At 35.4% G+C, this 13,937-nt stretch overlaps 3 protein-coding genes across 3 annotated transcripts; 2 read left to right on the top strand and 1 right to left on the bottom strand. All coding sequences in view use genetic code 12, as the record gives it.

Annotated features, from left to right (window-relative positions):
• Positions 1-632: 632 nt before the first annotated feature.
• J8A68_002787 (uncharacterized protein) lies at positions 633-2,192 on the top strand (the record flags this gene model as incomplete). Its single annotated transcript, XM_049406574.1, has 1 exon — positions 633-2,192. One exon carries the CDS (start codon positions 633-635, stop codon positions 2,190-2,192), a length of 1,560 nt encoding a protein of 519 aa, XP_049263933.1.
• Positions 2,193-6,926: 4,734 nt separating this feature from the next.
• On the top strand, positions 6,927-7,691 carry RHR2 (glycerol-1-phosphatase; the record flags this gene model as incomplete). The annotated part of the gene is made up of 1 exon (XM_049406573.1): positions 6,927-7,691. The coding sequence occupies one exon, from the start codon at positions 6,927-6,929 to the stop codon at positions 7,689-7,691; it is 765 nt and encodes a 254-aa protein (XP_049263932.1).
• An 886-nt stretch (positions 7,692-8,577) lies between these two features.
• Positions 8,578-9,989, bottom strand: J8A68_002785 (uncharacterized protein; the record flags this gene model as incomplete). The annotated part of the gene is made up of 2 exons (XM_049406571.1): positions 8,578-9,316; positions 9,361-9,989. The coding sequence occupies 2 exons, from the start codon at positions 9,987-9,989 to the stop codon at positions 8,578-8,580; spliced, it is 1,368 nt and encodes a 455-aa protein (XP_049263931.1).
• Between the last annotated feature and the right edge of the window lie 3,948 nt (positions 9,990-13,937).

Genomic DNA, 13,937 nt, shown 5'->3' with positions numbered 1-13,937 from the left:
TAACAACCTCCTTTGAGTTTACTCAATGGGAGCAGGTTTTTCTGTATAGTTTTTATAAATTGTATAGCTTTCCTAAATGATATGAGTAAAAAAAAAAAAATTTTTTCTGAGAGTGTGTGTCGCACAATTCTACGACAATAAGTAATGTCAAAGGCGTTACCCTTAGACAGACAGAATTTAAATTTTTAACCCTCTTTCAAAGAAACTTCTCAGCACAGCTAAAGCAAGACAAATCGACAAATTATCCCCCACTTTTTCCCTTGTTGGTTTTTAAAAAACAGCCGCTGTCCCAAAGAGACCAGTCACACTTTATCTGACTCCAATATCCAAGATTGCTGAGAATAAGACAATAATTCGAAGATGCCCAGCCAAGTAATACAACACATGGAATATTTCCCTCAATGGACAATATATGATATTCAGAGGAAAATAGTATACAATTTGCATTCCAATTGTGCTATTTGAGCTTTCAAGTAAGTAATTTCTGATTGATAAAGTATTCTAAGGAAAAAAAATGGTTGCAATTTTTAGAAGTGAATATAAATTCTCGATTGCGAAAAAACAAAGAACATCAATTTTATTTGTACACTTTTCTTCTTCATTTTACAACAAATAGAACAATTACAACAACAATGCCTTTTAAAATCTTTTCAAAGAATTCACAAAAAGCTTCTGATTCAAAATCATCATTATTATCCAAGACAGAATTCAGCAAACTTGAGAAGAACATGAAGATGCTTTATTTCACTGGATTATTCCAGAAAAACCAGGCAACCGCCCAGTTTATTGCCAAATACCAAAAGGCAAAATTAAATTCCACCAATCCAATCTCAATCAATGAATTCTTGAAATCCATTTATAACGAGACACCGCAAGATGAGATACCCGAGCAAATTCACAAATTGTTCGTTGAAATTGCCATGAATGAAGACATCGATAGCTACAATCCTGTTCCCGCTGACAATACAACTGAATCATCAACCGACTTAGAATCATCTTATGAAACTATCGCCACTACTGATACTACTTCCACGTCTGTCACTACTGTTGCTGCTGAAACCACCACTGCTCCTGTTGTTGCTGCTGTTGCTCCTGTTGTTGTTGCCGCTGTTGCTCCTACTCCTATTCCTGCTACTGCAACTACTGCCACCAAAACAATTTTAATTTCATCGGATACAATTTTATTTTCATCGGATGCTGAGAATTCAGAAGAAGAAGAGGAAATCGACTTTCAAGCCATGTACAATACCACAACTTCATTTAAGTCTAAACTTTTTAACAACTGGTACAAAACCAAAATTCAATCCAAAGCTTTTAGAATCAATAGTGCCAAACGAATCAAGAAATTGTTCACGTTATTTTCAAAGGAGAATATTTTAGATCATGCTGACTGTTTTGAATTGTCCACTGAGGAAAACTGTGAACTATTGGGAATTGATGATCCTGTTGAGGACATTCCTACACAATCAACTATAAAACCTGTTGCTCCCATATTCACCCAAAATGACAAAACACATCCTACACAACCAACTAAACAACCTGTTGCTCCCCTTTTCGTACAAAATGACAAGACATATCCTCCTTTGAATACACTTACCGTACCTACAGATAGTCTTTCCAGATCTCTTCTAAATGCTTTGAGATGTGACCATATCATGAATGGAACTGAGCTTAGTCCATTGGTCCAATACATATCTCGTGACATGCATCTTCCAAGTGATGCCATGTTACGCAAATACACTACCGATTTTGCTCCTGTTACCCCCGAACGCCCCATGACTCCCAGTATTTCGGACCAAGAAGAAGATTATGATGACATGGACTCCATCCTGGATTATAAACCTACTGCCAGTTTTGATCCTTATACCTTCCCCCGCCAAAATTTTAACCAAGAAGAAGATAATGATGACATGGAATTCATCAGGGATTATTATTTCCAAAACGTAGAAGATTCTAGAAATCTATACAATGAGGATTGGGAAGTAATGCATCGATCAACATCATCTTATTCAAGTGACGATGACGATGAGTACCCAAATTCTTTTAATGTTGATGATTTGCTTCCAGAACTCAATTGCCAATCGTCATCTTCATTTTATGAGAATGGGCCAATAAATCCAATATCGGATATGGAATCCGAAGAAGAAGAAGATTTTGATTCTTCTAATATACAAATAATTATTGGTTGGTGATGGGGATGGCTATAATGGAATGGGATCAAGTGGGTGGATACCCCCCGGATGATTGTTATTTATTTGCTTATTTTAGTATTGTATAATATAATAATTTTAAACAAAAAAATCTCTTTAGTAATGTTTCAATACTCTAGCTACGATATGATCCATCCCAATGGAGGCGCAATCTCTATTTATTCGTGATAAATACAACTCGTTTTTCATTTCGGGTGGTGCAACCATCTCAAGTGATCAACATTTGATCTGGAATTGGGACATTTATGAAATTGAGATCCATATGTAGATTATTAAGCAAAATAACCAGCTTATTGGATAATGCTTGGAGGGCAGAAGAAGCAAGCTACAGTTTGCATTCGAATTATCTATTTTCAAGTAGTTCTTGATAAAACCTTACTGGGTAAATGGTTGCAATTTTTGAAAGTAAATATATCAAAATGATACCTGATCTCAAGAGGCAGCGAGAGGCTTTGTGCTTATGAACCCATGGTTCAACTTGCACACAACCTCTACAATATTCCAACTAATAAAAATCAGGATACAATGGGCTCTAGGCATCAATGTTTGTACCGTTGGTTAAATTTGGATACTTTCAGAATGTACATTCCACATAAGAATGGTCTTTTGCTCAATCTCTCCTACAAAGTGCAATTCCTCTTGCACTGACAATACTACTTTGCGTATTCAAATCCTACATGTCGTAGACTTACCCTCTCCAAAAGCACAGGGCCACCACCATTGATCCCCCCAGCGTCTTCAAAACCAGTAGATCTGTATTGGAGTTTTATCATTTGAATAGCGTCCAATTTCAACCCTGATTCTTCTTGCTGTCTTTGCAATTAAGTTAAAACTCTCGTACTCTTTTCTCATCAATATTAATTTCATGTATTTGATTTGTATTATCCGAAAATTCCAATTTACTCCAAAATATCTTCTCTTTGAATAAAACCAACATAGCATACTTTAGCTTCTACTGCTTGATCAAATATTTGTGGAATTACAATTGCATGTCGATTTATATCTGTTTTGAGTATAGTGAGACTCACTTGAAATACATATGAATGTATAAGCCCTAATTTTGCAAAGAAATCACATAAATTTCTCAATTTAATAACGCAATAATCATACCATGAATAGCAAACAATTAAATCATTCAATCTTGTTTATTCCTTTCTACTGGCTCCATTGAAATACAACCTTCAATCAATGAACCCCAAAAAGGTCTTCCCCTTTTGCCAACGGCTTAATAATGTCGATGTAGCAGGTTTGGCAGGACATTATGGATAAGCTGTTCTCTAGTCCATCAAGCAAAATCAGAATCAAGAATGGCAATGGGTTTAAATGAATTAAAATCGAATTGGAAATCTGGACTAATTATAGTATGAATGAATGGTCTGAAATCTTGATTATGAATATCTAAATGAAAACGTATATAGACGTTAACATGAGGCGAGTGTATAATTGCTTGTAATTGTTGGTTAAGGATCAAATCTGTCATCAATGTTAGTAATATTATGGTTGTTGTTAGTGGTGGTATTACGTGTTGCCATTAGTCATAAGGGTAGTAGTCGGAGTTGATACGTGATCAAAACTATTCAGACTTTGTTCAAACTTGGGTGTATTCATTTATTGGCATTACCCATTGGCTTTGGTGCCCTTACTAGATATTGAGCATTGATTGCAAATGAAAAGATGGAAACAAGTTTAATCTGTTTGGGTATTCTATCTTAGTTGGTGGTGGTGCGGGTAACAAGTGTAATTTTTTCTAGTCAGAAAATTTGCCATTTTGTTTTTTTTCATCAGAATAAAAACGATTTTCCTCCAGAATGTGGAATTTTGTTGATATAAAATATCGTAATTATTTAAAGTTTCAGAAATCTCATTTAACGTCATCGAAGCATATACTTACGGTCATTTAAACTACACTTTGTTAGTGGACAATTATATCATTCTATACAAAATTTGGTATTAAAAACCGTTTCCAACCCTAAAATTTTGTGGAGAATCCATCGCACAATGGCTGCAAAATTGGAACACAAAAAATTTACCAAAAGAGTATAAAAGATCTCCGGAAATCCTTTAGAAAAATTTAATTTTATTTGTGTTTTCTTTTCGTTCTTCTTTATTTCACTAGCTACCACAAACATTCATTCACATATCACAACTTTATATCATATACAGAAGGGAAGGAAGGGACTATACTAACCATACTACCTTCTATCTTTTAGGAGAGCATGAAGCTAGGAAACGATCAAGCTTCTTCTTTAGACGCTCCTTTCAGATTTATGTCTTGATTGTTGAGAAAGAGAATCTCGATTCTCCGATCTTGGCTCTCTTGGATATCTATCTAAGTGTTGGTTAATACCTGGTCAAAATCATTGCAAATACTGATGTCTGATGACACATGGTATTTCTTTGATTTGGCTGGGGGGCGAAGGAGATGTAATAGGTCCAAAGACCACCATACCATCTACAAGTTAGGCTTGTTGATCTGTTCTCAATTCTAGAATCAATTGTAACATCTTTTGCCTCTTACAAAATTGAAACTATCCATTTCCACCCGTCACAGTTTACCGTTACTGCATATAACCCTTTTGGTCATATTACCTTCTGGTCAAAGCTTCAGTAGTTTTAATGTATACTAGTGTATAGCCGGACGTTTTCCGAAGGTATCCATGTGGTTGGAGTAAACTATCGTTAATTTTTCAGTGCTGTATTGAGAGTTTGAAAATAGTGTATGTATTTGCTTCGGGAGCCCCTGAGCGAAATAGAAGAAGTTGTGGGAATCAGAAATTCTAGAAGTATCCAAATCTCCCAACATGATTGTCACAACCATTCATCAGCCGAATCGGAAAGTACTAACATATGTATCGAACAAATGCTATTCTATTGCAAATAGAAATGTGTTTCATAATTCTTGCAGCAATTTTGAATTTTTTTCTTGAGTTATCATGTTTGTAAGGTATATTACCCCACCAGTATCATAGAGTAATCGTCGAAATAACCAGGAATAATAAATGGACAGCCACCATGGCTCCGTTGAATCAATTTAACGATGCTAGCTCTTCATCTTAAAAAACATTGTAGTTTGGCTTTACATCAGTGTTCAATTTCCCCAATATTCAACATAAGCTGGAAGCGGATAAATTCGAATTTTTTCACTATTCAATATCCCATTTCATAAATAATATATCCATCTTTATTTAAACTGCTGGAACAAGTAAAGTCTCTATTTAGAAACGTTTAAGATATCAAATAATCTTCAGCCAATAGGTAGACCTCTCTGTCTTCTTACGGTATCGTAAACGGGTGTATGGACAAGACACCCTCCTTTTCCCATGGATAAAACACGGAAACAAAAGGATGTCCCGGGGTAATATTTGACAACTTCATGGATTTAATGCCTAATGGTTTTGCAAGTATAACTGGGAATACTCACACAAAATCATGAACCCTAGATGTTTTGGAAGTTTCCAAGAAGGGAGGCATCTTGGCATGAACGGTTTACTTGCTGTTAACCGTTTCTTTGTTTACTATGCCTGGAATAATAACCGTTTATATTATGTTGGGTATTCTCAAACAAATCAATACAATAAGAGGAATGTAGAGTGACATCATATCATATCTGTTCAAAGATAAGTTGTATTGTTAGTCTGTTGGTTTTGTGTATCATATTGTCTTCTCACGTGCACTAAAATTTGTTAACTACTACATCATTATGACGTTATCACAATTCAATGTAACCAGTAAAGAACTGGACCAAAGGGAACGCTGGAACATCGGCATGAAGAAACAGTGAAACGTTCGTATGTACACATTAGAAAAAAGACACACCATAAACACGTGAATTTTTTCATAGTCGTCTCCTGTCCACAGTTTTTTTTTTAACTTTTTAAACTGATAAGCAGGGGCAGGGGTGGGCGATGTGGAATCGGGAGATGTACCACTTTTAGGGATTTCGGAATAACGTTTCTTTTTTAGATTTCGGAACCAAAACGAAAAAAAAAGAAATGGAATTTCTTAAAAAATAAAATATTTTTTTAACTCGAATATTATTTTTACATTTAATCCGAAATTAAGTTATGAACTGATAATGACTAAGAAAATTTTTCTTTGAGTCATTGCCCCTTTGCCAGTCCATTCCATCCCATCATGAGAGATTGGACTGGTCAATACTAGAAAGAATTACTGTAGTCTGATTGAAGAGGAATTCAATCCAACCGAGGCAAAGCAAGTGCAACAATCAAGCAACCTTATCTGATTGACGTCCATGTGTTCCTTTTTTTTTTCCGGTTCCGTCTCTTGGTGTTTCGTCTCATCTTCTAAATTAAAATTGTAAACATCGCCTTGTTTTTTGTGTCATTTTTTCATTTCTTTTAAAATGGTATGACGTCTTCCCTTCTGTTTCCCTTTTATTTATTTCATTTACATTTAGTTAAAAATAAATATAAAACGTTTTATTATTTTGTAAGCATGTCACAATGCCGGTGGTACTGCATATACACTGCTAAATCACTCATTAATCATCACCAGTGTGTTATAGATCAAACCACAGGGACAACGTTTTTCCTTGAGTCTCCTTCTCCCTAAATATGTCCAAAATATTATAAATATCCCATGAAATCCCTTTACTTCTTTACTTCTGTTTATTTGCTTTTCATTTCTTCAGTTTAATATTCTTTAATTCCTCACACTCACTTAGTTTTAATTTCACATACATAAATATAACACACAATGACAATTGAAAAACAACCAGCTATCTTTTATATTCACGCCGCCTTATTTGATTGTGACGGTACATTAGTCAATTCAACTGGTGCGATTTCTGAATTTTGGAGAAATTTCGGTAAGACTAGACCCCACGTGAATCCAGAAGAAATCATTAGAACTTCCCATGGATGTCGTACATATGATGTGATTGCCAAATGGTCCCCAGAAGATGCAATCGAAGAACAAGTTACTGCCTGGGAAGGTGCAATTCCAGATACTTTCGGTCAATATGCTAAGCCAATCCCAGGTGCTGTTGAGTTAGTTAAATCATTTGATAAATTATCTAAAGAAGCAACTGATGATGGAAGACAACGTTGGGCTATTGTTACCTCTGGTACTTTACCTTTAGCTTCTAAATGGTTAAAATTATTAACTATTGAACAACCGGATGTTTTCATTACTGCTGAAAAAGTTACTAAAGGTAAACCACATCCTCAAGGTTATCAAGCTGCTAGAAATACTTTAGGTTATGAAGCAAGTCATAAGAAGGTTGCTGTCTTTGAAGATGCCCCAGCCGGTATTTCTGCTGGTAAAGGTGCTGGTGCCATGGTTGTTGGTATTTGTTCAACTTATGATCCTGAAAAGGTTAGAAAATCAGGTGCTAATATTGTGGTTAAAGATTTATCTTCATTTACAATTGATTCTTATAATAAAGAAACTGATGAATTTAAAGTTGTTGTACATGATTATTTCCATGCAGATGAAGAATATTTACAAGAAGCTTACTAAGGGGTCTGCTTTTTCAAACTGTTGAATTTGCTTTTATATATTTAACAAGGGTTGTTTTTAAGGTTATGTACATTTTTCTTTCTTATATTATAGATCTTTTTCTTTTTGGTGTATTTTTAGTTATAAATTTGATATTTTATTTTGATAATTAATTGGAGCATTTAGTTGGAATATTGTAGATGTTGTGTGCAAGTTTAACCATGGGCTCATAAGCACAAAGTCTCTCGTTGCCTCTTGAGATCAGTTATCATTTTGATCTATTTATTTTCAAAAATTGCAACCATTTACCCAGTAAGATTTTATCAAAAACTACTTGAAAATAGATAATTAGAATGCCAACTGTACCTTGCTTTTTCTACCCTCCAAGCATTATCCAATAAGCTGGCTATTTTGCTTAATAATCTACATATGGATCTCAATTTCATAAATTTCCCAATTCCAGATCAAATGTTGATCACTTAAGATGGTTGCACCACCCGAAATGAAAAACGAGTTGTATTTACCACGACTAAATAGACCTAACGCCTTAATTGGGATGGACCTATCCTAGCTAGAGTTATTGAATTTTAGTAAAGAGATTTTTTCGCTTAAAATTATTATATTAGACAATATTAAAATAAGCAAATAAATTACAATCATCCCGGGGCATCCACCAATTTGAATCCCATTCCATTACAGCCATCCGAATCACCAACAAATAACTATTTGTATATTAGAAGAATCAAAATCTTCTTCTTCTTCGGATTCAATAGTTGGATTTATTGGCCCATTCTCATAGCAAGATGAAGATGAAGATTGACGATTGAATTCCGAAAGCAAATAATCAAGATAAAATGAATTTGGGAACTCGTCGTCGTCGTCAATATAATGATGATGATGTTTGATTCTATACTTCCCAATCCTCATTGTATAGATTTCTAGAATCTTCTAAGTTTTGGGAATAAAAATCCATGATGGCTTGGAAGTCATGATTATATTCTTCTTGGTTGAAATTTTGGCGGGGGAAGGTAGAAGGTACAAAATTTGGAGTGGGTTTACAACTCAAGATGGAGTCCATATCTTCATAATTAAAAATATGGCGATGGGAATTAAAAGGAACAAAATTGGCAGTAGGTTTGTAATCCAGGATGGATTCCATGTCATCATAATCTTCTGCTTGGTCCAAAATACTGGGAGTGGTGGGGCGTTCGGGTGTAACAGGTGCAAAATTGGCAGTGTGCTTGCCTATAGGGAACAGAGCATCACATGGAAAATGAAAGCCGCAAGATATGTATTGGACCAATGGACTAAGCTCAGTTCCATTCATGATGTGGTCACATCTCAAAGAATTTAGAAGAGCTCTGGATAGACTATCTGTAGGTACACTAAGGGTATTCAAAGGAGAATATTTTGTTTCATTTTGTGTGAATATGGGAGCAACAGGTTTTATGGTTGGTTGTGTAGAATATGTTTTGTCATTTTGTGTGAATAGGGGAGCAACAGGTTTTGTAAATGGTTGTGTAGGAGATGTTTTGTCATTTTGTGTTAACAGAGCAACAGGTTTTGTAGTTGGTTGTGTAGGAACGTCATCAAGGTAATCTCCAAATCCCAATCGTTCACAGTTTTCCTCAGTGGACAATTCAAAACTGTCACATGATCTGAAACATTCTTCCTTGAAAAGAACGTGAACAATTTCTTGATTTGTTTGGCACTCTTGATTCTAAACGCCTTGGAACGAATTTTGGTTTCGTTCCAGGTGTTAAAAAGTTTAGACATAAATGAAGTTGTGGTATTGTGTATGGCTTGAAAGTTGAATTCTTCTTCGTCTTCTTGTGGGTCCTCATCGTCCGTTGAAAATAAAATTGTATCAGATGAAAGAAAAATTGTTTTGGTGGCAGTAGTAGCAGCAATAGGAGGAATAGTAGTGGTTGCAGTCGTGGGAGCAGCAGCAGCAGGAATAACAACAGGAGTAGCAGCAACAACATCAGGAACAACACCTGCACTGGTAGTTTCAGCAAAAACAACATCAGGAACAACACCAGTACTGGTAGTTTCAGCAAAAATAACATCAGGAACAACAGCAGTAGTGGTAGTTTCATCAGCAACAGTAGTGGCAGATGTAGAAGCATTATGAACAGCGGCGGTATTGTCAAAAGATGATTCCAGGTCGGTTGATGATTTAGTTTTATTGTCAGGGGGTTCTGGATTGAAGTTCTCTAAGTCTTCGTTCATTGAGATTTCGACAAATAGGTCGTGAATTTTCTCTGGTATTTTTTCTTGAGTTGATTCTTTAAAACAAGATTGCAAGAACTCAGTCATTGTGATTGGATAGGTGGAGTTTAATTTTGCCTTTTGGTATTTGGCAATAAACCTGGCGGTTGCCTGGTTTTTCTGGAATAATACAACAATGCCTTTTCAAATCTTTTCAAAGAATTCACAAGAATCTTCTGATTCAAAATCATCATTATTATCCAAGACAGAATCCAACAAACTTGAGAAGAACATGGGGTTTCTGGATTGAAGTTCTCTAAGTCTTCGTTCATTGAGATTTCGACAAATATGTCGTGAATTTTCTCTGGTATTTTTTCTTGAGTTGATTCTTTAAAACAAGATTGCAAGAACTCAGTCATTGTGATTGGATAGGTGGAGTTTAATGTTCTTCTCAAGTTTGTTGGATTCTGTCTTGGATAATAATGATGATTTTGAATCAGAAGATTCTTGTGAATTCTTTGAAAAGATTCGAAAAGGCATTGTTGTTATATTTGTAGTGTTTGATCTATTTGTTGTAAAGTGAAGAAGAAAAGTGTACAAATAAAATTGAAGTTCTTTTGTTTTTTTTGCAATCGAGAACTTATGTTCACTTATAAAAATTGCAACCATTTTTTTCCCTAAGAATATTTTATCAATCAGAAATTACTTACTTCGAAGCTTAAATAGCACAATTGGAATGCAAATTGTATACTATTTTCCTCTGAAGATCATCCATTTCCCATTGAGGGCACTATTCCATGAGTTGCATTACTTGACTAGGCATCTTCGAATTATCGTCTTATTCTCAGTAATCTTGGATATTGGAGTCAGATAAAGTGTGACTGGACGCTTTGGAGAGCTGCTGCTTTTATTAAGAGCTACGAAGGTAAAAGGGACATATTTGTTGTTGAAAAGGTTTGAATGTGTCTTGATATACCAGGAAGGCTTTTGGGCCGAAGTGTTTGCAATTGAAGTTTTATCTCTAGATTTTTACCTTTGACTCTTTTTATTGTGGTAGAATTATGCGACACTCGCTTTGAAATATGTAAAATGAATAGTTGGTAGCCCCAGAGATGAGATGTATTGGTATTTGGTAATTAATGCATTAAGAGAGTAATAACGAATACACAAGTAAATTGGATTTATCACTCATCTCAACTTTAGTGTTTCTGGAGTCAAAATGATGATCATAATTTGGCTACAAATTACATATCTTCAATTCCGTTCCAGTTGATAAAGTTTCGATATTACCAATTGCTCCGATGTCAAAGGATGTGAACAAAACGTATGATAAAGAATCTTTGAGCAGATCTCTATTGAACGCTACCCAAATTATTGAAAACGAAAATCTCTATTGTTAGCAGCAGTAGGAGTAGTAGCAGTAACAGGATTACTAGTAGCAGCAGCAGGAATTCTACCTTTGTGGGTTGTGTGCGCAACGCCACCTAAACATCATGATGTATAATTTCACGTCATTGGTGAACACTTGGATAGTTAAGATTCCAATTGGCCATCTTCCAGACAAATTGATTACACCATAATAGTTTTTCTCAAACGATACTTTCAGTTTAACTAATGGAAAGTTAAGTTAAGACTATGTACCTGTCTAATACAAAAACACTTCATCAATATCGGAGCCTGGATTCTCACCAACCACCTTAGTATTGACACCTGTCTTTCATACAATCTGTTTCGCATTCCCTTCGCAACAGAGCTTGTACATCCAGGTTAAAGTTCCTTCCTTGCCAATTAATGTATGGACTGCATCTTCCAATATCTTTCTGTATGCTGATGCTCTTCTATTGGACCAAATGGATATTTATTTCTCCATTAACATCTTGGGATTTGTGGAGAGTCATTCGTAGTTGTAATTCCACTTTCAGAATTATCAGGCAGGACACGAATCAGCCCATCACCTGAATCTGTATCAACATCGACATTTCCAACAATATTTCTACTTCTTGACGTAATACCTTTCATAACATTTGTAACTTTGGACTCTCCAGAAGTTGAATGAACTTGGGAGCTGAGCATTTGGTGAATCCTTCACCTTCTCGCTCTATTGTCTTAACACTAGGTTCAATCTTGGGTACCGACTTCCTATCATTAAAAAATGGAACGTACTCTGAGCCGGGCTCTTCCTCGCCCATTACCCATAAGCTGAGTACACCTCACATTATCTTTCAATTAACGAAAGGGATTAATCAATAGCGTGCATCGGTGTTCCAAAAGATCTGTGTATTTATTGAACATGAATGAGAAACATTGTATGTTTGTTGCAAAAAAGCTTGGTGGGAAAAATATGTATGTTGGACGGATTACAGGCAAACTTAAAGTACCTATAAACATACTTAAGATAGAATTCCTCTACTACCATCTCAATATACATAATATTTCCAAATGTATACTAAGTAGTGAAAAGATGAAAGTGACCCACATAATTTTATGTCACCATTAGGTTTGTTGAATTATGCTATTCTACCCGAGGGATTCTTCAATGGTGTATCTGAATTCCAAAACAAGATATTGGGGGCCCATGTGGGCGGAATTTGCCTTTAATTTTATTGGATGATGTGGATATCAAAGGACCCTTAGTCAAGTAGTTAATGAAGATGACGAGAGACCGGATAAATTAAATTTATTAATTTTCTAATTTTCTTTTCAGGAGGATTTAGATGATTATTTATATTCCTTTAAATTCCTTTTTGGCAACCATTTCGAAAGATTTATACATGGCCCCTTTTATTCTAATTTTAGGATTGATTTACATATTACGATTCTTGATGTTTTAAATTTACAGCTTTTGAGGGATTTTAAATTTGGTTGCAAAATTTTTTTGGATATCTCAATTTATTGTTCGTTGTTGTGGCAATTAGTATTTTCTGCTGTAGATAATAATAATTTATTTTTTTAACAATGGATACTTTCTAATTTAATTTTCAATGATTTGTATATCCAGACTAAAATCCTTTAACAACCCTCTGGAGGAGGGGGGGGAGGGAGGGTGGACTCTTGGATCAAGTAGTGTGAACTATTTCTCACCAAATTCTTTACCAAATGGAATCACAGTCATATTTGTTACTTAAACCGCAAAAAGCTTATATACAGTACCAGAGAGTTGTGGCCGGTAGGAGGGATTCAATGAGGCGAAAGCTAAATTCAGCATTGAAAACAGCTCAACATCCTAGCTTGCTGAAAAGGATGACCGAGTCTTGTTAGACCCCTCTTTTCACAAAATGAAGTCATCTACATGATGTGATGGTAGTCAGAGAAGGAAACAAGACATGGTGATAAGGTGGGAATATTATTAGCTGAGAGAGCAAAGGCTAATAATTTGTTAATTACCAAGATATTGAAAACGATGAAGAACCAAGAGGTAACTAAACCTCAACATCATCGAAACCGCGGGCAATTATCGAACCGTGCATTCCGAGCTCGTTGTTTCTTTATCAAATTGATCCCCATATTAGCCAATGTATTTCGATTGGTAAGCTATGGAGACTCAGGTGCTTATCGGATATGAAAACTCGGAATAACAGGGTATGATGCCCGAGAATTTTCCCCTGATAATACATTGTACCTGTCAGAATTTCAAGCGAAAATTGCTCATTCTATATGTTGTTCTACCGGTTTTATATTGAGATAATATCAGTCCCCAGTCCGAAGTTCTTATTGATGGCAAAATCTCGAAATGGACCCTGTGCGTTCCCCACCTTTTACGATTATAATTATGTTACATATGTTTTTAGATAGAAGTGTCAATTGTTCAATTGATTCTCAAGGGGATTCTATAAAATATTTCAAGATAAGGTTTATCGGATCGTTTTTCGGTTTTATTTATCGTCTTATTCCGACTTGGTATAAACCATGTAATTGCGATAGAAGATGTGGTTTACCGGGGCTGCCACGACTAGAGTCGCCACCACCACTTCGTAATGCTTAGTAATTTCCAAATCCCACAGTTTTGTGTGTGTTTACACTTTCAGTCCTATTGTTCGGTCCGGACAATGTCCCAAT

Source organism: Hemisphaericaspora subhashii (assembly GCF_019202705.1).
Source record: "Hemisphaericaspora subhashii strain CBS 10753 chromosome Unknown scaffold112, whole genome shotgun sequence".
Lineage (NCBI taxonomy): Eukaryota > Fungi > Ascomycota > Pichiomycetes > Serinales > Debaryomycetaceae > Hemisphaericaspora > Hemisphaericaspora subhashii.
Note: the sequence above shows the minus strand (reverse complement) of the source record. Positions and strands in the feature narration are given on the sequence as shown.